The sequence below is a fragment of the Lagopus muta genome, chromosome 5 (assembly GCF_023343835.1).
Source record: "Lagopus muta isolate bLagMut1 chromosome 5, bLagMut1 primary, whole genome shotgun sequence".
Classification (NCBI taxonomy): Eukaryota; Metazoa; Chordata; class Aves; order Galliformes; family Phasianidae; genus Lagopus; species Lagopus muta.
The window spans coordinates 63,819,411-63,841,557 of NC_064437.1; the positions used below are offsets into that span (position 1 = coordinate 63,819,411).

Below are 22,147 nucleotides of genomic sequence, written 5' to 3' on the forward strand. Positions count from 1 at the left end.
GGCACCAGGACTGCCTTCGTTGTCTCCCTTCACCTCCCAGCTGTGCGTTCTGGATTTGCTGCCCACGCTGCAGCTGCCTTGAGGATGCTGTGCTGTATCCAAAGGTAACAGGCTGATCTCACTAACCCTAAGACTGCTGCCTGAGTTTAGTGCCTATATATAATGCTATATACTATAATATTATATATGTATATGTATTATATATAATACTATAATACTATATATATAGTGCCTGTATATACTGTATATATTCTATATAAAACCCCCAGTGTGGGGAAAGCTTTAACTGGAATTTCTGCTTTTTGAGGCTGATGGTCATTAATGGTACAAATCTGTGAGAAATAAGCTTCGTTCATTCAAATGCTTCCAACCCACCTGTTGAGAACCAGGACAAAACAGCCTTGTCTTGGGACCTTCTGATGAGGAATTACGGTGCTGAGTTCTCTAATCGTATTCGTGTTGTTGTTGTGCTCTTGGCTGTAGCCTTCAGACCCAGCATGTTTTAATGATCGGGGCTCTTTTATTATTGGATCTTCCACTGATGAGCCTAATCATTAAGAAGGCGGATCTCAGTGAAATAGCTTTCCTCTAATTACCTTTTTACTAGTTGAATTAAGTTAAAACGTCTAAGCAAGTGGCAAGGGCGCTCAGTGACGATTTCACGTGAGCTCCTGTCAGGGAATTGGATTTCTGTCTGTAAGAGAACCTAACAGTAGAGATGGCTTTAGGGTTAGGAGTATTCATTTTCAATGTGTTTTACTGCTGCAAGCTGCTTTTGGTCCTGCTCCGCCGCCCGGAGCTGCTCTGTGGGGCTCAGCAGCGGCGCAGTTCCGGACCTGCCCCTTCTGCCGGAGGCGCTAAGGGACGGACCGGAGAGTGGGGCGGCTCTGAGGCGGGAGGGGGTGTTTGAAATCAAACCGTTCCCGCGCTCCCATTGGGTGCGCCGCGCCGCCACGTGACCTCCCTTCTACCAATCGCGAGAGGCCGCGCGCCTTTTCGAAAGTCGTTTTAGAAGTTTAACTACATTTTTCTTTTCTCCTTCCGCCGAGCCGGCACCCGGTAAAGCTAAAAGAATCCCGCCGCCTCGGGGCGGCTGCCGCAACCGGATGGCTTAGGTGAGTCTCGCCAGCCATGGCGGCTGCCGGCAGGTGAAGGCGGCGAGACGGAAAGCTGCTTTCAGAGCTCTCCGCGCTGCTCTCGTGCCCCTCGATGCACGGCGCAGGGATACGCGTGGCGGTGAGAGGGCCCGGCGCGGCGGCGCTGGCGCGCGCGGGAAGACGCAGTGAGCGGCGGTGGCGGCGGAAGCGCCGCGCTCAGCCCAGTCGCTCCCGCGGGCTGCAGCTGAGGGAAAAGAGCCGGAGCGCCGCTTCTGTGAGGCGCAGCTGAGGATCCTCGGGGTAACTCTGTTCAAACCGCTCTTCTAAGCGTCTCCTAACGCGCTTTTCGGGCGGGCTGTGCTTTACGCCATGAGCTTCCGCGCGTGTAACGGCGGGGAGGCGGGCAGCGCCGCGCTGTGACACGGCTGGGAAAGCGACTTTCCTTTCCTAAATACATAGGGCATTGCACACGTGAGTTGTCTTGGCGTTCTCCCACAGGTAAGGATCCTTTCGTGTGAAGATGCCGCTTTTTGGGAAAATTGTTATCATTAAACGGAATGGGACGGACGGCATTTATTTTCCACTCACTGCCAGCTCGTGTTTATTTGGAAGGTGAGCGTGTTTTGAATGCACTAGAATAGCGCTAATAGCATATTTCGTGCTGCTGGAACCTCCTTGATGCTTGCTATCAAAAATGTTTATATGCTTGTGGGTGATATTTGAGGGAGGGACGGTGCTGTGGGTTGGGGCTGGATTCACAGTCGCTGCTTTGCAATCTTTCTTCACTAAAACTGTTTTTTTCCAAGCTTCTGGCCAAGGAAAATGAGGCAAACGAGTTTGGCAAACCTGAGATTGAAAGTAGTGTATACATGACAGGCAAGCAGGGTGATTCTTATCTCTAGAAGTGAAGCATATGCGTTGTGTTCAACCATATTCACCGTGCCCACACTAATTGCAGTTTTGGTTGGTTCTGTGAGACATGGGTTGTGGAATACGGGAGTTGCTCTAGAATCGATGAATAAAATGTTTTTATTTCTTTGGAACTATTTGGTCAGCATTTTACTGTCTGGTTGATATCTTAAATAAGTAAGTACTCTGTGCCAAGTCAGATTCCTTGGTGTCTATGGCAAAATGTCCAGTGTCAATTAAGATCAGTGAGTTCGACGCTATTAACAGAGATACTGATAGGACAAGGGGGATGGTTTTAAACTGAGACAGGGGAGGTTTAAGTTGGATATGAGGAGAAAGTTTTTCAGCCAGAGGGTGGTGAGGCACTGGCACAGGTTGCCCAAGGAGGCTGTGGATGCCCCATCCCTGCAGGCATTCAAGGCCAGGCTGGATGTGGCTCTGGGCAGCCTGGGCTGCTGGTTGGTGACCTGCACACAGCAGGGGGTTGGAATCACTGTAGTCCTTTTCAACCCAGCCCATTCTGTGATATTAATGGTAATCTCTGGCTTCATACTTGGCGCCAGTTGGGTAACACTGGGCTTGTGCTTAGCCATGCCATGTCCAGACCCTTTTTTTTTTTTTTTTTTTTTTTTTTTTGGATCTGTGTACTGTTAGTACTTGGGCAGGTTTTAGAAATGACGTGTTTTGCTAATAAGATGATTTAGCTTTAGATTGTGTGTTTTTCTCTTTGCCTCATTCCATTTTCTACTCTTTTTAGTTCAGTGTTGTTTTTCTCACTACTTTGAGTCACCAAAGTCAGCACTAAATATAGTACTTACCTGTTCTGTGTGCCTAACAGATGTGGTGTGCTATTGTATGGATTATTAACTGGAATTTTGGACATCCTAATTCCACAGCAATCCCATTTTTCTGCTTTTTCTCCTTTTAACCTGTAGGAGAGCAGAATGTGATATTCGCATCCACTTGCCTCAGGTCTCAAAAGAACACTGTAAAATTGAAGTAAATGAGAACAAGGAGGTGAGTTACTTGTGTTAACAACATTTGTGTCATGTTGTCGCATCTCACTGTGGTTCTGACACGTTTGCTTTATTTTTAGGCAATATTGACTAATTTAAGTACAGTAAATCCCACTCAGCTGAATGGTGGTTATTTCCAGCAGCCTGTACCTCTGAAACACGGGGATGTGCTAACTATTATTGATCGTTCTTTCAGGTGAGTGTCAAGGACCCACTGTGAATGTCTTGGTCCTTGAGAGTGCTCTGCAGACCAGCAGTGCTGAGAGCTCTATGGCACAGGCTCTGGCAGCTGGATGAAGATATGGTAGAGAGTGGGACAGATGAAAATGCCACTTGAGAGTCTTCAGATACGGAAGTTAACCTGCTTTGTTTAGTTTTTCTTTACAACAACTTATAGAGCTCCTTTAGAAGGCAGGGTGGCTGAAAGACTTATTGCTTCCATATTATGTTAAGCTAAATCAAAAAGCTGGAATTGTCTGGAGAGAGAATTTTGTTATTTTATTTCCAGGATGAGCATTTCTAGGAGTAATGCTAGGAGAGTTTCTATTGTAGTTAAAGCATTTAAAAGCGGTGTGTGTATTGCTGAGAGTGGGACCAGTCTGACTAGGGCATTGGTCTTAATAATGACAATCTAGGGTGGATAGTGATAGGACAAGGGGGAATGGTTTTAAACTGAGACAGGGGAGGTTGAGGTTGGATATGAGGAGGAAGTTTTTCAGCCAGAGGGTGGTGAGGCACTGGCACAGGTTGCCCAAGATGTTGCTGTGGATGCCCCATCCCTGCAGGCATTCAAGGCCAGGCTGGATGTGGCTCTGGGCAGCCTGGGCTGCTGGTTGGTGACCTGCACACAGCAGGGGGTTGGAGCTGGGTGAGCACTGTGCTCCTTTTCAACCCAGGCCATTTCATGATTCTATTTTACTTGCAAAAACTTTCTCCAGATTTGAATATCCTCTCCAATCAACTCCAAAGAAGAGACAATCTAGATCTCCAAAGGATGAAGCACTGCAGGTAATTTTGTGTCAGCAGATTGCTTATTGCAAGTACGTCAGCATTGGTATAGCTGTGGTACTGTGTGCTTGTTGTGGGGTTTTGTGTTTCTTTTTAGAAAGTTAGAAATCATTTTTCATCTGTTGGCAGACTTTCTGTTTGGAAATGCAAGTGAACTCCTTTAGAGAAACGCTTTCTAACATACATATAACTTTGAGAGTAGCCAGTTTCAGGTAGTACTTAATGGTCTGTGATGTTTGTGATACAGGTATGCTATTAAAAATTAATCCTTAGCATTTTCAAGGAGCTCCCGGGATGCAGGAAATGAGGAGTGTGGCGTTCAGAATCCTTGTGCATTAAATGGGGGAGTTTGCCATAAAGCCTAAGCATGCTTTTTTTCAGAAATCATGTGTTCTGTGTGCTATTTCACTAATGCTGCGTAGGACTTTGTAAGTGTCAAAATAAGTCTATTTTTGAATAATTTATTTTCATTTGTTTCCTTTTATTTTTTATATTTTTTACTGTTTTATCCCTTTGAGGGGATACTGTTGCTCAGTGAATACTGTGGTTATTGGAAGACTTTTCTTTCTTCTGTTTTTTCCTATTTAAATAAAATTATTTCACCACATCTGGTAATGAAGTGAGCTTAGAATATGCTGTATGTATTTGTCTGCTACAGGTGCACTCAGAGCTGATAATGATAAGACAACGCTTGAACTCTCACTGTATAAACTACCCATGTTCCTAACCTGTGCAATACTCAACAGTTAAAATTGAATCCTTTTAAAGCTGTTCAGTAAACAATGCTTGCACGTTTATAAATTCAGTATTTTTTTCAATGCATATTAGAAGGGAAAGTATAAATATGTGTTGCTCTGCTGTAATATTGTACAAATTTACAGGTTCTTCATGTTCAGCAGGTGGCAGAAGCGGAGCTGTTACGCAAACAAACTTCAGGACCTAAAAGTCTTTGTTCTTCAGGTTTGTACCTGTATTGCAGGGGGGTGGTTATATTTTTCTTCACCCAGAGGGTGGTGAGGCACTGGAACAGGTTGCCCAAGGAGGCTGTGGATGCCCCATCCCTGCAGGCATTCAAGGCCAGGCTGGATGTGGCTCTGGGCAGCCTGGGCTGCTGGTTGGTGACCTGCACACAGCAGGGGGTTGGAACTGGATGAGCACTGTGCTCCTTTGCAACCCAGGCCATCCTATGTTTCTTCCAACCTAATTTTACTCTATGAGCATCAGCAGGAAAAGCAACGCTGGAAAAAAAATGTTATTAAAGACTTTAGTCTTCAAGACTGAGTACAGTGCACTCTTCTACACCCGTGTACTGTTTCATTGTACTTTGTGATTTACCAAAAACAAGGTCCCATCAAGAGAAATAACGTAGTTTCATCCTGACAAACAGGCAGGACTGTTAAGCTGGAACTAGCAGAATATGTTTGTATTGCTTAAGTAATTTTTGCAGATTCGATTTATAAAGGTTATACCATTTTTGAAACTGCAGTGCAAGATGACAGTTGAAACAGATGTGTGAAACTACTGATTACTGCATTTTACTTTCCAGTGACAGCTCTAACATCACAAAATCACTTTTGTGATTAAAAGATGCTCACAGATTGCTTTTGAGCAAATCTTGTTGCAAACAAATTTTGTCAGGTATTCTTTCCTAAAAATAATTTGTAAAAGGTATAATTCTAGAGAGACAGAGTTAGCTTTGCTGATTGCAATCATAGTTCACAGTGCCTATTTTATGTAGATGTAGTACAAAGCAATTTTATTCTACAGGTGCTGATTTGGAGTAATGATAGCCCTCAAACAGGTTAGATGCCAGAACCTTCCATCCTCCCTGTGGCCAGTAGAGACACTTTCATGAGAAGATAGAAAGTTCCATAGAATCTAGAATGTCCCAAGTCTAAAGGAATCCACTGTGGAAAGCATGCTACTTCATGCTTCCAGCACGCACGCAAACTGCTTGCTGTGTCTCATCTGGGAACTTCTAGCTCTCTATTACCTTGCTTTACCCCAGAGGAACGTTGTAACGTCCAGCTGAACGTACAGCTGAAGTGGTGCAGCACCTTTGTAAGCACGAGACAGGATAATTAGTGAATAGTGGTAAGCCAGTCAAAGTGTTTTTATGTTGCACTTAGTGATTTATCGTGTGGCAGCCATGAAACGTGTATGAACTGTTGAAAATAAGAGAAAATATAGATTGCCTTATCTGTATATGGAATGAAGTCCAGATTACAGCTGAGAATTTGTTAACATTTTGACACTGATTTTTATTATCAGAGAATTGCTATTGTTAACAGAGCTTTATTTACAATACTATGTCCTGGACCCTGGTTGATACTCTTGGTGGACGAAAGGAAGGGATTATCATCATCTCTATTTAAGGAACTTTCAGTTGTGTTTCTGCACCTTCTGTGTAACTCCCTGTCGTGTTTTGCTTAAACTGTAGATAATGCTGAGTGCAAAGAACAAAACACCGATGAAAATAAACAAAGCACAGAGGAAAACCGTTCAAAAGCCATACCAGCTAAGCTACAAGCACTCAATTCTTGCAAAATACAAGAACCTGCTATAAAGGAAAATGAAATGTCTCCTTTTAGTAAACTCTATGAAAAGCTGAAACATGAGGTTAAAGGGAGAAGACTTCTACAAGAAGGAAACTTACTTCAAAAAACTGGAGAAGAAGATGGGAAGAGTGTTCTGCTAGAACCAAATGCTCAAATTTCACCAAGTTGTGTTTATGAATTGGGAAGCACAACTAAAGGAAAAAGAGTAGATGTAAAGGAAAATACTGAAGAATGTAAAATTAATCAAGATGTAATTAATTCAGAGTTGAGTCAGAGCTCAACTGTAGGAAATGCTACCAGGAAGAGTCTTACAAAAACTCCTCAAAATTCTGTTTCAAAGGAGATGACAGAAGATAATGGCAAGGGAAGTCATCTGCAAGATCGTAAGGAGTTAAGTGCATCAGGGAAATTGAGGGGTCCTGAAGTTACACCCAAGCCCCGTAAGGAGAGCAGTGGGAATGCAGCACGTTCACTGAAACCGTGCTTGAGTTATGCAGATAAAATCGACACCTCTGCAGTAGTATTAGAGAAACTAACACAAGCAGCTAACGTGACAAATGTTTCAGAAGGCGATAAATGTGTTCTGTCTACACCAAGGCCCAGAAGGAAGAGCCTTCGGTCTGGCTTCATGTCACCTGCCAAAGAAGTGTGTGGTAAAGAATCTGTAAGTATTGGGACTCCAGCAACTCGAGGAGATGTGTTGGTCAAACATGAGTCTTTTTTATCAATTTCAGCTGATACACAAGGGGAAGTTGCAGTGTGCAGAGATGATAGCCTCCGACAACTGCCTTTGGCAGAAAATAAATGCTTAAAACAGAGGCGAAATAGTAAACAACAAACACCAGGAAAATCAGCGAAAGAAGAGACGCTGACAGAGATTTGTGATCAGACAATTGTTAACTTGAAAAAGAGAAATTCTGGGTCTCCTGCAGCATCTAAGAGTCCCAGAAGAAAAAGCAGGCAAAGTAATGAGTTAACAAACAAAAGTGTCCATTCAGAAACATCAACTTCAGAAGAGTTCACATCAGAGCTGGCATCTGCTAGTCAGAAATCTGGCTCTGGAAGAAAAAGGGGAAGGCCGAGGACCTCTGGGCAATTAGCTGAAAAAGCATTGGAGGCGAATACAGTTCAAGAACATCATGATGAGACTGCAGACAGAAAAGACAGTGAAGCTAACCAAGAGCTGGCCAACGAGGGGTGTCAAAAGAAATTGGATTTAGCAGATGTCCGTATTCTAAGACCTCATAGATTATCATCCAAAAGGTCTTCTGGAAGTGCTACTGTACCAAAAGAGAATGAGACTCCTTCAGAAAGAAATACTTCTGGCCTGTCAACTGAGGAGCAACCAGGTAAATAGGTTTAATCTCATGCCTTGTTAGAACTGAATTGGGGAAATTCTACTGGTGTTAGTGAGAATTTCTTTGCTTAAGTAGAATACAGAATTAATTCTAAGGTGTTTATCATGTAGTTGACCTTAAAATTACACAGTGGGTAATTCAATTGGGTAAAATTTTGTATCTAAATTAGTTACCATCTGGTAAGTTTCCAAATTTAAAATGCACATACAAACACTGTTTTCTATGTTGTTTAACAGGGTCACTTCCTTGTTTCTTGGTCATTTTCTTTTATTGCTATTTATTATAGATAAAAGGAAATCTCAGAAGAGGACAAGTGGTGATTTGTTACCTCAGCCTTTAGGAAAAAGAAAGAGAGTGTCTTTTGGTGGTCATCTGAGTCCAGAACTCTTTGATAAAAGCTTGCCTCCCAACTCACCCATTAAAAAAGGTGCCGTTCCCGCAAGGCTGAGCTTACCATTTGGAAACTCACCACGGGCAGTCCTGAAAAAGGGCCAGGGACTGAAGCACTTTGCAATGCAGGTAAACGTCAAATGCTAAAGCTAATCAAGTTGCTAAGCTAACTAATGTGGATGGAATTTAGAAATTCAAAGGCTTCTAAAAGTGATTTCGAAATGAAGATGATGTCTTGTTTAGGTGTATGTTTGGAAGTGGACATAGTAATTGCAATTTAAGATGGCACTTGTAAATAGCAAGTTTTAATCGGCGAACTTCCTCCTTAAGAGGAAGGGGTGCAGTCTACCTTTGTCTACTGTCTTTGTCCTCTGGGTGTGTGCTTTTTACCTCCTGTGCTTTTGCTTGTTCTCATACATCTATTTCTGTGTGTTTGTGATTGCCAGCACCAGTTTGCCGTAACTAATTGAAAATAGCCACAGTCTAGAGCAGAAGTTTGGCAGAATGTGCAAACTACTGTTACGTGGCTTTGCCATAAATTGGAAAACGTTTTGCTGCTGTTTTAAGCTGTTAAAAATCAGTAGTGTACTTTATTTGGGTAAACCTGTTTTGAGTTGAATAATAAAGTTGCTTAATTTGTTCAGTTGAATGGGACTTGAAATTTGAACACTGTTACGTGTTTTCTTTTTAGAGAGTAATGTCTAAGGATTTTCAAATGATCTCATGATATTTTGTAGGACTGTATTTACTTTTAAGATAAGTAGAGCTCATCTGTAGTTGAGCTTTGTGCAGTAACTTGTCTTTCACTTCTATTATTTTCTATCAGGAACTTAGTGTACATTTGCAGAAAGAAAAAATGTCACCGAGAAGTGTGTCGGCACAGAAGTCCCCACCTGGCTCATCCTCTGCTTCTGGAAAAGCAACACCAACATTTACTTTAAGCTCTCCACCTTACACAAAAGGACGTTTCTCTGTTTCTCAAATAACAACTCCATCCCCCACTGCAGAAGAGCAGAATACAGGTGTGAAAGATATGAGTACAAAGGAAGAAAACGCTGGCCAAGTGCAAACACCTAAATCTGCTCATGTTAAAGAAGATGGGAAGTCCTTTTTGATGACTACACCTAACAAATTAACCAGAAGATCACAACATGCTTTGAAGAAGACTCCCATGAAGAGAAGAAGTGGGGCTGTGGCAGTACTCAGTGCGAAAAGAAGAAGTGGTGCTTCTAGTGCCAATTTACTAGGTTTGTTTCTGCAGTTAATTTTTAATGCGAATTTAAATACTGCAAAGAATGGTGGCAATATTGAATTAGACCTGTTGTTAATTGATTACACCCGTGTCATCAATGATTGTCACGTATTCTGATTTTGGATTTTCTGAAACATCTGAAAATTGCAAAATTTTACATTCTCTTACATATAAAAATAAATTACTAAAGCTTTTAAATGTAAATCTTAATACTGCAAAGTTTATAAATGGTAGAATTAAGGTTTTGTTTGATAGGTTAACTGTAATGAGCCATTGGGTCCTTCAAATTTGAATGTTGGTTGAAATAGTTTTGGTGCCCTTGGAAAAACTGAGACTTGCTCTTGAAAATGTAATGTTTGTGAAGATACTTTAAGACAGGATGTCATTTTAATTTAAGGAAATAGGTCCAGATGACTCTTTCAAGGTGAAATTTAAAGTTTCCCCCCAACATTCATTTGGTAGTTTTTATCATAATCTTCTAAATCCGTTTTTCTGTAGTACCATTTTTAGAGTGTGAGCTACACATTCAGTATCCCAGTGATTGTTGCACTATATAGAGATACAATCACAGGCCTTCCTCAGTAATGCTGCTGAAAGCAAAATGTGGTTTTTTTAGTTGCTTTGTCTGTTTCATTCACTTATCAGCAAGAGTTCTTCACGAATTTTTGACACTTTTTCACTCCGTTTCTAGTATGTAACTGGTTTTTAGTATCTGTGCATCTGTTTCTTCTGTAAAATGAAAATAATGCCATTATCTTCAATTATTTTTTTTATTTTTGGATGTCTAATTGGGAGAAGTTTGTCTTCCCAGTTCTTTTTTTGATAATTCCCTGTATGGTTGGCTTTCGTCTTTATATTCTGCACATCTAGTAATGACAGCTTTTGATTTTTGTTTTGCCAACTTTCCCTAACTTTCACAGTAACTGACAAGAAAATAATATCTTCAGAATATCTTGAGAACTCGCATTCCCATTTTTTATCTTTACTTATAAGTCTTCTTGTTGCCATTTCTGCAGTAAATGAGGCAGGTGCCCTGCCAGCTGACAGCTTTATTACACAGCTGTGATTAATTTCCTGATTACTGTGTACAGAATGATAGCTACACCATGGCAATTTTCAGAGACATGTGATGAAGGTAGTATAAGAAAGTTACAGAATTTCTACACGTACCTAAATGCTCTAAGCAGTATAAATGCATAATTTCATGATGACAAAGTTTCTTGGTTAGGTGATGAAGGAAAAATCAATACGTTTCTCTTAAAAATCATTTCTCTGACTTAAAACCTCATTCTGCCAAAGAAGAGTTCTGCTATAATAATGAGCAGGGCTGAGAATCTGATGGCAAATTTCTATTGGGGAAAGTATTTCCTTGATGAAAAGTATGAAGACAGAATCGGGTCAGCCTTCAGTTCCAGGTTCTGTAGTGTATGACATTGTGTAAGTCTTTCTGTTCTTTGGTAATGGAAACAAAACTATCCTGGATGCTTGTTAAGCTTCAGCTTGAAATAGCATCTTCATTTGGAAGTGTCTTCACGCAGCACTTGAGTATAGGTGCCATCAGATGATACAACTTCTGATTTCTGATGTTTGACTGCCGCAAATCCCTTGGAATCATGAAGAAATAGTTAAGAACTCCTATTTACATGGCTGAGAATTTAGGTTGTTATTCCTGTTTTGTTTTCTAGTTGCAAAAACTTGGGCAGAAGTGGTTAAATTAGGTGTTGCAAGACCACAGGCAAAGGCTGTCAAAAAATGTGTTCAGAAAGGAAGACCAGCAAGGAAAATCACACGCTCACCAAAGGTATATTCTTATACTGCTATTTAAAGGGTGTGGGTTTGCTGAACTATAAAAGGCTTGTAGGTGTTTTGCTACAAAAGCTGGAAGCTTGTAAGTTTTTAGGAAGATTTTAAATGGTATTGGTGTCTTTTTCATGGTTTGTAAGAATATTGTGACTTGGGATCATGTCTAGTTATTCTTTCTGGTGAGCTCCATTAGGTGCTAGCAGTAGTTAAGGACTAGGTAAGCGTCTGGATTCTGTGCTATGTTGAGCATGTGAAATAAGTAACGAGTTTCATTAACTGAAAGTGAACTTAGGGTAATCAAAGCGTCGTAAGAGTATGTCTAAATGACCAAATACATTGGGTAGATGGATTAAGTATTTGCCCTTGGTCTACAGTCAAACTGTACTGCCATTTGGACGAGTGTCTATTTTAGTTTAAACACTTCTTGTTGATGACTGGACTTGATGACCTTGAATAGATCAACTAGATAGTTGATTCTGTGAAGATGAAAAGGAGTAAGACTGAAGCACTCTCAGGGTAATGTCTGAGCATTCCTTAAGATAAGAGTACTCATCACGCGGCTCGTTGAGCACAGTCCCTCACATTCTAACAGAATATACAAGCTGTATTTCACAGAGATCTAACCCTTTAGTTTAGCTGCAATTTAACCGCTTCTGTATGCTGAACAAACAGCATTTATTAACTAAACAAGACCAATAAATATGTGTCAGTCTTGCATGATTCTCATTTGGTTTTAAATATACAATATTTACTAATGGTTTTGGTGTTGTTTTTTTGTTTGCTTGCTGTAGACACCAGAAAGAAAAATAAAAGGTCATTTTAGTACAGGTCATGCAGAGTCTCCTGCTACAATAGTTGTGGGTAGAGCTTACTCCACCACAGTTCAAACAGCTGGGAAGGTCCCTAAAGTGGTAAAAAATCCGATCTTGAAACAGAACATGAGTATGGATGAAAACTTCACAGGTAAGCTGTGAAATCTTAAAATCTTTTACTGGTTCTGTCAACTGTGTGGGGTTTTCTGATACTGATTTGGTTTGATTTGATGTGTGTGTTTTGTTTTTAGTGTATGCTTTTTGTTTTGTTTTGTTTTAAATGTGTTTTATAGGACTGACCGAGATGTTTCAAACACCAGATAATAAGGGTGGAAAAACCTTAGCTTTGACCACTGCTCATGATTTTACACCAACATTCACTACAATGGAGATTTCTGATCTGCAAACTCCTGAAGAATCTGGTATGTTGTTTGGAAAGGAAGACTTATGTGTACGTGTAAGGTAATAGTGTCTACAATTATTTGAGACAGTGAACAGTTTTGAGCTAGACAGACTTGGTGTAGAGACAAGATATTTTGCAACTAGATTTTAATATCTACAATGTATTAAAAAAACGTTTTGTAGCTTCAGTAATTTCTTGTAGGCTTTAATTTTTTTAGTATTTGGATTTAGTGTGACATTTCTATATGATAAAGTGTAGCTTCAGGCAAATCTTTTGTTGAAGCGTGGCAGTTCTTTAGTTGGTTATTTGTGGACTTGACTTTGTCCAATGGCAACATCTTACAACAGGAAGTAGGTGTATTTTTTTAATTGCATACCAGTCATTGTGTCCTTGTATAGCTTAGAATTCATCACAGTTCTGTTCAATTCTGTTTTCTTAAGAATTTAGTAAAGATGAGCATCTAGCAAAAGAAAAAAATAAGAATAATCCAATGTTTATAGAAGAGGCATTAATAAAATCATTTTTTATATCAGATTGATAAATCTTGGTTTCCTTTGTAACCTCTACTCGTTGTTTTAGATTTATGCTGTGCCTTATAGGAGCTGATTATCTTAATGCTAATTACCAAATTGATTGCTGAAGCACATTGTTGGATTTTAGCTTATTAGAATGCTTGGGCTGACTGAGTCTGTTTTCTGCTTAGCTATACAGCAGTTAGCATGGTTAGATTTATTGTTTTTTATTGGTTGGTTCTTGTTTCTTCCAAATTGTATAAACCTACCTTTTGTTTCAGGAGAGATGATGGTGTCGCCATTAAATGGTTCAGACGTTTCAGAACAGAAACAGGATATTCAAGACATCTCTTACTTTCTGAGAGGGAGAGAGTCTCTAAAGTCTGTGTTTGATGCAGTATCCACCGAAACTCCTGAAAAGAGAAAAAGTATGCTGAAAGAAGATACTGGCATGGATAGTGTGTCAGTAAATCCAGAGAAACAAGCATCTCAAATGAGGTCACCAAATAAAAGGAAAACTCCAAATCAGAAGTTGGAGTCAGTTGAAGTTGTATCAAGCATCAAGCAGCCTCTAAAGACCCCAAAACAGAAGTTAGAGCCTGTAGAGTCCTTGTCAGGCATTAAGCAGCTCATGAAGACACCAAAACAGAAGTCAGAACCGACGGAGGTCCTGTCAGCCATCAAGCAGCTCTTGAGGACCCCGAAGCAGAAGTTGGAGCCAGCAGAGGTACTGTCGGGCATCAAGCAGCTCATGAAGACACCAAAGCAGAAGTTAGAGCCAGTGGAGGCCTTGTCAGGCATCAAACAGCTTTTGAAGACCCCAAAGCAGAAGTCAGAACCAGCAGATGTCCTGTCAGACATCAAGAAACTTTTGAGAACCCCAAAGCAAAAGTCAGAACCAGCAGAGGTTCTATCAGGCATCAAGCAGCTTTTGAGGACTCCGAAGCAGAAGTCGGAACCAGCAGAGGCCCTGTCAGGCATCAAGCAGCTCATGAAGACCCCAAAGCAGAAGTTAGAGCCTGTGGAGTCCTTGTCGGGCATCAAGCAGCTCATGAAGACCCCAGAAGAAAAGCTGAAGCCAGCAGAGGTTGTATTAGGCCCACAGCAAAAGTCAAAACCTATTACAGATGAAAACGCCTCTGAAAAATTGCTGGAGACTCCAATACAAAAAAAAGAAGTATTAACAGATGTGTCAAGAGTTAATTTAATTAAGAAAACTCCAAAATTGAAATCCCAACCGGTAGAAGACATGATTGGAATCAGCCGTATTTTCAAGACACCAAAGGAAAAAGTTAAACCCATAGAAGATGTATTTGGTATTAGTAGATTAATGAAGACTCCCAGAGAGAAATCTCACCCAGTTGATGATTTTGTGGGTCTGAGCAGGCTGATGGCAGAACCCAGACAGAAAAATACTGCGTTTGAAGTGGATTACATTGGAGTGAAGGAAATATTTGATACACCAGAGAAAACAAAGGTAAAGCTTGCTTGTTTGTTTGTTTGTTTGTTTAGGAATTTATTTAGACTTGAAGTCTGTGGCTGAAACGAACCCCTGGGCCATTAATACTACCTCATGTTTTATTGCATCATATTTTGATTAAAATATCTCATGTATGCGACCTCTAGATGAAAAATACCATGGTAATTTGGGAAGAGTAAAGATTGCAACCTGTGTTTTCCTTGGAAGCTTTTTGCAAGTCAGTGACCCCCCTTTGACAAGATGTAGCTTAGTACAAATATGAAGGAACAATTTTTTTTTTTCCTTTTTATAGCACCCTTACATTACTTATGTAGTATAGTCAAATTCTTGCTATGCCTTCCTTTTCATAAGTAAAGTTTGTATGCTTCTTTGTACGGCTTCTTCATAGCCTCTAGATTAAATATTAAAGATCTCTTTTCTTTAAACATGAAAAAGTATTAAGCTTTTGCCAAAATACTGTGAAACCTCTTGGTCATTTGATAGCTCATTGTTCGTATAGGTCTTTCATTCATTGCTTGCTGAATGGACACTCTATAGAGAGAGAACTATAATGCTATACATTTGCTTGTATTTGTGTGTATTTTGTTTGAAGGAGCTCTGTCCATGTGGTTACTGAAGTAATGTTGAGTTACCGTTCTGATTTTACACAGCTTCATTACTCTTGTTTGTGCATTTTACTAGCATTGATTTTTGTGTAAGCTCCCGAATCCATAGCTAAAACACTGAGTATCACTGGGCTGAGTGCTTGTCTGTGCTGAACTGCAGTAAAACGCTACAGAACATCAAATGACTCAGCATCAATATCCTTTCTTTTGGGATTTTATTTTGACACTTATCAGCCAATTTAGTGAATGCACTTTTAAAAAAAACTGTAGTGTTGTCTTTCACTTTAAAAACTGCTACATTAGCTCAGATGACAAACATGAAATTCAGTTTGTGTGCTAATATTGTATATGGATACAGTCACTATAGTAAATTAACTTTGTTTTATGAGAAGAATACTCAACGAGACCTTTTTTTTCCCAACTATTTTAATTTTATATTGGCTAGCTTCACTATTTCCAATCCCGTCAGACATGAATTATTGATTATTGTTTATTCCCCTAGGTCAAGTCAGTAAGTGTTACTGATCCTAAGCAAGAAGATACTGTACATCCTTCTACTAATTGCAGTCCTGAACATGGTGCGTATAAATACTTTTATTTTAAAAATGGTTGTAATGAATATACTTGCTATTAGGAAGTTTTTTAACACGTGTTTTAAAAACTCAGAATTATATAGTATACAAAGAGCAAGTAGCTTGTGAAATGTGTGCAGTAATTCCTGGTGCTGAATTTCACTGGAGCTGAAATTCTATTGGTGGGGAGGTAATGGTGTATAATGTTCTGATGTAGTAATGGTGTCATCTCCAAACATACCAGTGTATAAAAAACACTAATGAACACCATTTAAAATCACCTTTCTTGGCAAAGACTTTCAATAACTCATCTGAAGGCTATCAGTATCAAATAAAACAACTTGGTGCAGCAAGCTGGCTAGAATCTGTTAAAATTATCACCATACTTTCCTATTTTTTAATTAAGAATATGAAATATACAAGACCACTCTGCTAGAAAAACTCACAAATGCTTTTATCAGGCATAGTACTGATTAACTTTTGCTTGTGCTCTTTTCTATGTGAAAACTTTGTATGGGTTGAAAAAACTGTTTTAGAAGGCAAACAAAATACTTCAGAAGGTAAAGATTCTCAACGGAGGAAGTCAACTAGTGAAGACCAGTCTACCCAGAGACCAACCAGGGGCAGATTGAGGAAGACTGTACATCTTGCTTCAGTAAAGCAGACTGAAAAGGATTTAAATTTACAAGAATTGCAAGGATTGGAGAAAAAGAGCTTCCAAGAAGAGGCGGGAGAGGTCAGAACTTCAACTTCAGTAGCTAAAAGTCTAGGAAGAGGAAGGAGAACAAATGCTTGTGTGGTAGAAGAAAACATTTCAAAACATAATGATGAGAAAAAAGTTGAAGCTGTTTCAACTTTGGGAATGCGTGTTGCTACTCAAAGACCCAGAAGAGGTAAAAGGAAAGAAGCAGAGGAGTTAAAACTTCTGGATGAGAGCCTTGAGTCTTGTGGCAAAGATTCTTCGGTGTTACAAAAAGAACCTGCAACTGTGAAACTGGCTTTGCAGGATTTTATCATCAGTGACGTATCAATAAAAGATGATGTTCAAACCATGAAGGCAGAAAGTTCATCTAGGAACAGTCAAAATGAAAACTGTCAACTGCAGACAGATTTTAAAAGCTCTGAAAACACACCTCATGAAGCCAGTCCAGGAGACAGTGAAGAAATGCTTCTACTGCCTAGGAAGAGGGCTAGAGAAGTGAGAAAAGTAGAAAATGCAGAAGAACCAATCGCCCCTAAAAGAGGAAGGAGAGCCAAGAATGACCAAGTTAAGCAAGCTTCTTCAGAGGAGCTTCATGCAACAGCAAGGAGGCTTCGTAAACAACCATCTGCAAAAGTAATACAGGAGGATGAGCGGGCTTTTGAGACTGCTCCAGCAGAACTATCTGAGAACAGAGCCACAGTTGAAATGAAGATAACACAAAAAAGAGTTAACTCTTCAAGAAATGCTAGAAAACACTTGACAGAAGTAAAATCTAACATTTGTGGGATGGCACCTGAAAATACGCAGAACGTTCAGAAAATCAAGGACACTTTGGATGAAACTATTACTGAAACACGGTCATCCACCAAAAATGAGAGGGAAGTGTCTCTGGGAGATGAAGCTGAAAATACTCAGGCAAATGCAACAGAAGCATCTCGGAGATTAAAAGCGCAGTCACCTCCTGGAGAAACAAACAAAATGCCAACTACTGTTCTAGTCTTGGAATCAAATAGCACAGTGCAAGAAACAAACAGAACTAGGAGCAGGAGAGGCAAGATGGCCTCCTCAGAGCAAAAGACCGATGAATCTGCTAAAAATGTAGACAGCTCAGAGCTAATAACACCCAAATTGAAATCGGAAACAGAAATGGAGGAATCTGCTCCCAAAGAGCCTTCAGGCTGTGTTGATGAAAAGAAGATAGGCAAAATAGAAGACCAGAACTACACATCTGTCACAACAGTTACTGCTGTAAACAGTGACAGTGGTGCTCATAGCCATCAAGAGCAGACAGAAAATGAACAGGCACTAAAATCAAAGCAAAGTGAAATTCTGCAAGAGAATCAAACACAAAACAATGGCTCTATGAGGAGAAGAGGTAGAATTAGAAAAGTTAATTCTGAACTTGAACAAACCAGTTCCAAAGCACTTGGGCAAAAAAGGAATTCAGCTGGGGACGAGGAAGGAATGACTTGCAAACAGCAAGAGACTTCAGAAAATCCTTCTTCTCAAGTAAGGAGGAGCAGAAGAAAGCAAGTTAATTCCATTCCACAAGTGACTTGTTCTACCTTTTCAAAAGAGCAGACCTTAATTGAAGATCATGGTAAAGATGAGACTTCTGTAAAAGACCACGATCCAGCTTTGGAAACTACTCCCTCTTCAACAGAAGACAATCCACCGAGACGGGGAAGAAGACGAAAGGTTGCTGTAGCATCACAAGTGACAAGTTTTCTTTCTGTCAGAAAGAAACGTGGGTTGCAAGAAGGTGACGATAAAAAGACGACTGTGAAAGAAGATCAAAATCCAGCTTTGGGAAATGAAACTTTGCAGGCAGAGACAAATGCATCAGCAAGGGACAAAAGAAAAAAGATGGATCTAGCAGCAGAGGCAAAAAGTTCATCTTCTCTCCAGGGGAAGTGTGGCTTGTCACAAAATGGTGATAAAGAGGCAAATACTAATGGAGAAAAAAATAAGCCTTTGGAATCAGTGTCCCTCACAAAAGTGAACCCATTAGGAAGGGGCAGAAGGAAAGAAGCTCTGGTGTCACACACAACTAATTCAATTTCTCTTAGAGGAAAACCAGCTAGCAGTGTTAGAGAAGAGGCTCCTAAAGAGGATAATGTTCCTTTAGAAACTGTTGCTTCATCTCTGAAAGAAAATCAGCTGAGAAGAGGAAGGAGGAATCAAGTGACCTTCTTGTCAGAAGCCACAAGTTCTGCTCGGGAAACACACAGCTTATCAAAGGAAAGTGGTAGAAAGAATAATCATAGGGAAGCTAAAAACCTGATTTCTGAAAAATCTGCTTCCCAAGAAAAAATGGATCTTTCAAAAGGCAACACGAGGACAAAAAATAGCACTTCACAGCCTGTTAACTCCAGGTCTCTTCAGGGCTTGCCAGAAGATGGTAAGAATGAATCCCCAGAGAAACAGCAGAGTATGCTTCTGGAAATAACTCCACCTTCAGAAGAAAATCCATCAAGATTGGGCAGAAAAAAAACAGTTTCTTTCAAATCTGAGTATACTAGTTCCAGTTTTCTCAGGGAAAAACGTACCTTCTGCAGCAATGGAAGGCAAAAGGGAAATCTTAATGAAGGTGAAGTTACATCTGTGGAAAATAACTCATCCCAGGAAAACCGTAGGCAGCTGAGAAATAAGAGGGAAAAGGTAGAATTCAAATCAAAGGCAGCTCCTTCTACTTCTCTCCATGATAAGGGCAACTTGCCAGAAAATGATAACTCTTCAGGAACTCAAAATAAGTGTTTGGCATCTACTGGCTTTGAGAAAAACAAGCAGCCTAGGAAAGAGGTTAGCCCTGCTCCACAGCCACCTTCCACTTCTCGCAGAAGAAAATGTCAATTGCCAGCACCCAATGTCTTAGCACCCAAAAAGTTAAAATCAGGTGAGGCAACAATTTACTTTCTATTTTCTGTGTGTAGCTAAGTTGGGTATTGATAGAACAATGTGTGTAAAGATCTAATATTACTGCAGACTGCCACAGGCTAATGTAGGTAAAGAGTGGTTCTTTAATACAGCAAGAATTCTTAAGTGAAGAGCAGCTATGTTATCCTGTTCGAAAAAGATGCTTTTCCTAAGTGGGATGAATTGATTTTTATGGACGTGATGCTTGTATTTCTCTACTGGGATATTCAAATGCCCTCGTGCATGTTCTCTCTCAATCTGCAACTTTCAATTTAGAGTAATACAGCAATTAACTGACCTGCAGGAGTAGCAGGTAATGGCATAACATGAGCATTGCATCTTTAAGACCTATCGTTCACGCTTGTTTTCTCCTAGATTTCATCTGAATTCCTGCTCCTGCATCTGTAGCTTCTGGGTAACCTTTATGTAACATGCTTTTCAATTCAGCCATCTTTCTCAGTTTATAAATTTTTGCTTCTTTTTAGCTATCTGTTAGTTTCCACTTCCTGACTCTGCTATATGTACATCCCAAATGAGTCACCTGTACTGGTGCTTTCCTACCTGCCTGGATAGTTTCTTTTCTGGGGAGGTTGTCTTTTCCCTTGTGGGTTTAATGATGGTTTCCTTGTATGGTGTTTGCTTGATGCTCATCTCTTAGAGCAGCTTTGTTGTTCTCTGCTATCTAGGTTGTTACATAGAGATCCAGTCTTTTGGTTACAGTTAAAAGCCCGACTTAGCTGTAGGTGTGCCATGCAACTCTTCCTATCAATTCATTTTTGCTGGATTTTTCTCCAGCATTGTATTTTAGTTTTGCGTATCGGTGGAATGAATTTTAGCTGAAATGGTAGCTAATTGGTTTTGGTGCTCTCATTAATGCTAACCTACTTTCCGGAATAGCTGTAAGTCCATGGGGATCTATCTTGAAGGATATTGGATGTGCAGAAGTGTGGGTTTTGTAGCTGGTTTGTTGAATTCATGGATGTAATCTTTGGAATGTGGTCACTGGGGATTTCTTGAAAAACAATGTGACTGAAGACTGACTTTGTATGAAATGTTTCATTTATAATATAAATTTCCAATTGACGTTTCTGTCTACAAATAGATAATGATGAAAACAGATCACCCAAAAGAGGAAGAAGAAACAAAGCCAAAGAAGAGCTTGACGGAACGGGTGTAAAAGCAACTCGGAATCCTGGAGGAACAGACAGGAGAACAAGATCAAGCACAAGAACCAGTGCAAGAACCAGAAAATAGCCTTCACAGTTTCAGAAGCAACTTTAAAAACTATTCAGTAATTGAACAAGTTTTTAACATGAATTGAATTGCACTTGGGTTTTAAATTCAGGTTTTGTAAAGCAATCATGATGTTACAGAAGTGCTTCACTTGATGTGTTTACAGATACAGCATAGATACCTGTTCTTAGTAGATCTGTCTGTATAGTGGTTCTTAAACCATGGGGTGCTTGTGCAGAATGGCAAATATAAAAATAAATCCTTTTTAATAGTATTTATCCCCTTCTTTTGATCAGTACAGCAGTCAGGAAGCCGTGCTGCTTTACAATCCATTTAATTGTAAGCTATTTTCTGCGTAGTTTCATGTGCTTAAGTCTTATTTTTCATTAAAGTTTTGTAAATATTCTTTTTTAAAAAAAAAACCTATAGATTTATTAGCAAAACTGCTATGTTGAAATGTTTTTTAAAAGAAGTGCATTTTAATGGGAAGATTTGTAATTCATTAAATTTGTAAAAAAAATAAATAAAAAATAAATTGAGTCTCCTGTGTTTTGTATTCTTAGAAATAAGTAAGAATGTGCATTTATTTCTATTACCATATTACATGCAGAAAGAAAATCCAGCTTCAGCAGCTAAGTGCATTTTTGAGAGCAGAGTTGAGAACCTACTTCTTCATGTAGTTTTCGAGGAGTTACAGGCATTTCTATGGACAAATGGAAAGGGAAAGGCAAATGGATTCTGTGTTCTGACATTTGTTGGCAGTTTGAGGATGAAAGCAACCCTTAGGGTGAGTTCTTGTTTGTGAGATCTGTTGTCTATTGCGTTTATCGCTGTAGGACTGAGGTGTGTTTCCTGCAGTTTCAGTTTTAGCCTCCCAGATGTGAGGAACCTCTCACAAAATGTGTCACTGGATTTTTGCTTTAGCATTTGTGATCATCCAGAATTGCAGCTCATGCAGCCTTGTGTTGTCCCAGCAACAACTGAAGCATCAGATCTGGGTGATTGGTCTTGGAGTTGTTCAGATCCATACCAATTTTACTGTATTTGTGTTGGGTCCTGGCTCTTCTGCTTGGTTCATGGCTCTCAGTCTACCTAATGCCAAACAGACTTGGGAATGTGAATTTCACGAACCTAGTCCTGTGTCAGCCCCTACTGGCTGCTGTGTAGAAGTATTCCTCATTTATTTATTAATTTTGAAGCTATTCACAGAAGGGAAACAGGACAAAGCAATTTAATGCTTGTAACCCCTTGAAGTTGGTGTAGAGTGGATCAGTTTGTCAGAAACCCATATCCACGATGGTGCATGTTTTGAGGTTTAAAGAAAAAAGCAACTTTAGTACTGAAGGCACTGCTGCAGGTATATATGCTACACTACTTAAAAGTTGTGCTAAAAGAAAGATTTTCTTGACAGCGTTGGTGTATCACTTCCTACCCTCTTTTTCCTAGTATTGGATGCTCTAATGGGAAAGAGGGCGATTATCTGGCTTGTTTTTCTGCTGAAGATGACGAGATGTCAGCAG

General features: G+C 39.9%; 1 protein-coding gene across 4 annotated transcripts; it reads left to right on the forward strand.

Moving 5' to 3' along the window:
• Nucleotides 1-1,015: 1,015 nt before the first annotated feature.
• MKI67 (marker of proliferation Ki-67) lies at nt 1,016-21,153 on the forward strand. Of its 4 annotated transcripts, none has more exons than XM_048946142.1 (16): nt 1,016-1,115; nt 1,596-1,709; nt 2,942-3,023; nt 3,103-3,218; nt 3,961-4,030; nt 4,912-4,990; nt 6,471-7,937; nt 8,233-8,465; nt 9,163-9,583; nt 11,274-11,389; nt 12,183-12,354; nt 12,497-12,625; nt 13,400-14,595; nt 15,706-15,781; nt 16,312-19,374; nt 20,497-21,153. In XM_048946142.1, the coding sequence occupies exons 2-16, from the start codon at nt 1,618-1,620 to the stop codon at nt 20,646-20,648; spliced, it is 7,464 nt and encodes a 2,487-aa protein (XP_048802099.1). In that variant the 5' UTR covers nt 1,016-1,115; nt 1,596-1,617; the 3' UTR covers nt 20,649-21,153. The 4 variants fall into 4 exon arrangements, with proteins under 4 accessions (XP_048802099.1, XP_048802098.1, XP_048802100.1 ...); XM_048946141.1 differs by lacking the exon at nt 1,016-1,115 and adding an exon at nt 1,232-1,397; XM_048946143.1 differs by lacking the exon at nt 1,016-1,115 and adding an exon at nt 1,232-1,397 and having other exon boundaries at nt 4,927-4,990.
• Nucleotides 21,154-22,147: the final 994 nt, after the last annotated feature.

Coding starts and splice junctions, on each gene's coding strand:
- MKI67 (XM_048946142.1), top strand. CDS start 1,618: ATGCCGCTTTTTGGGAAAATTGTTATCATTAAACGGAATGGGACGGAC. Junction 4,031..4,911: donor CAAAGGATGAAGCACTGCAG/GTAATTTTGTGT, acceptor ACAAATTTACAG/GTTCTTCATGTTCAGCAGGT. Junction 12,355..12,496: donor TATGGATGAAAACTTCACAG/GTAAGCTGTGAA, acceptor TGTGTTTTATAG/GACTGACCGAGATGTTTCAA.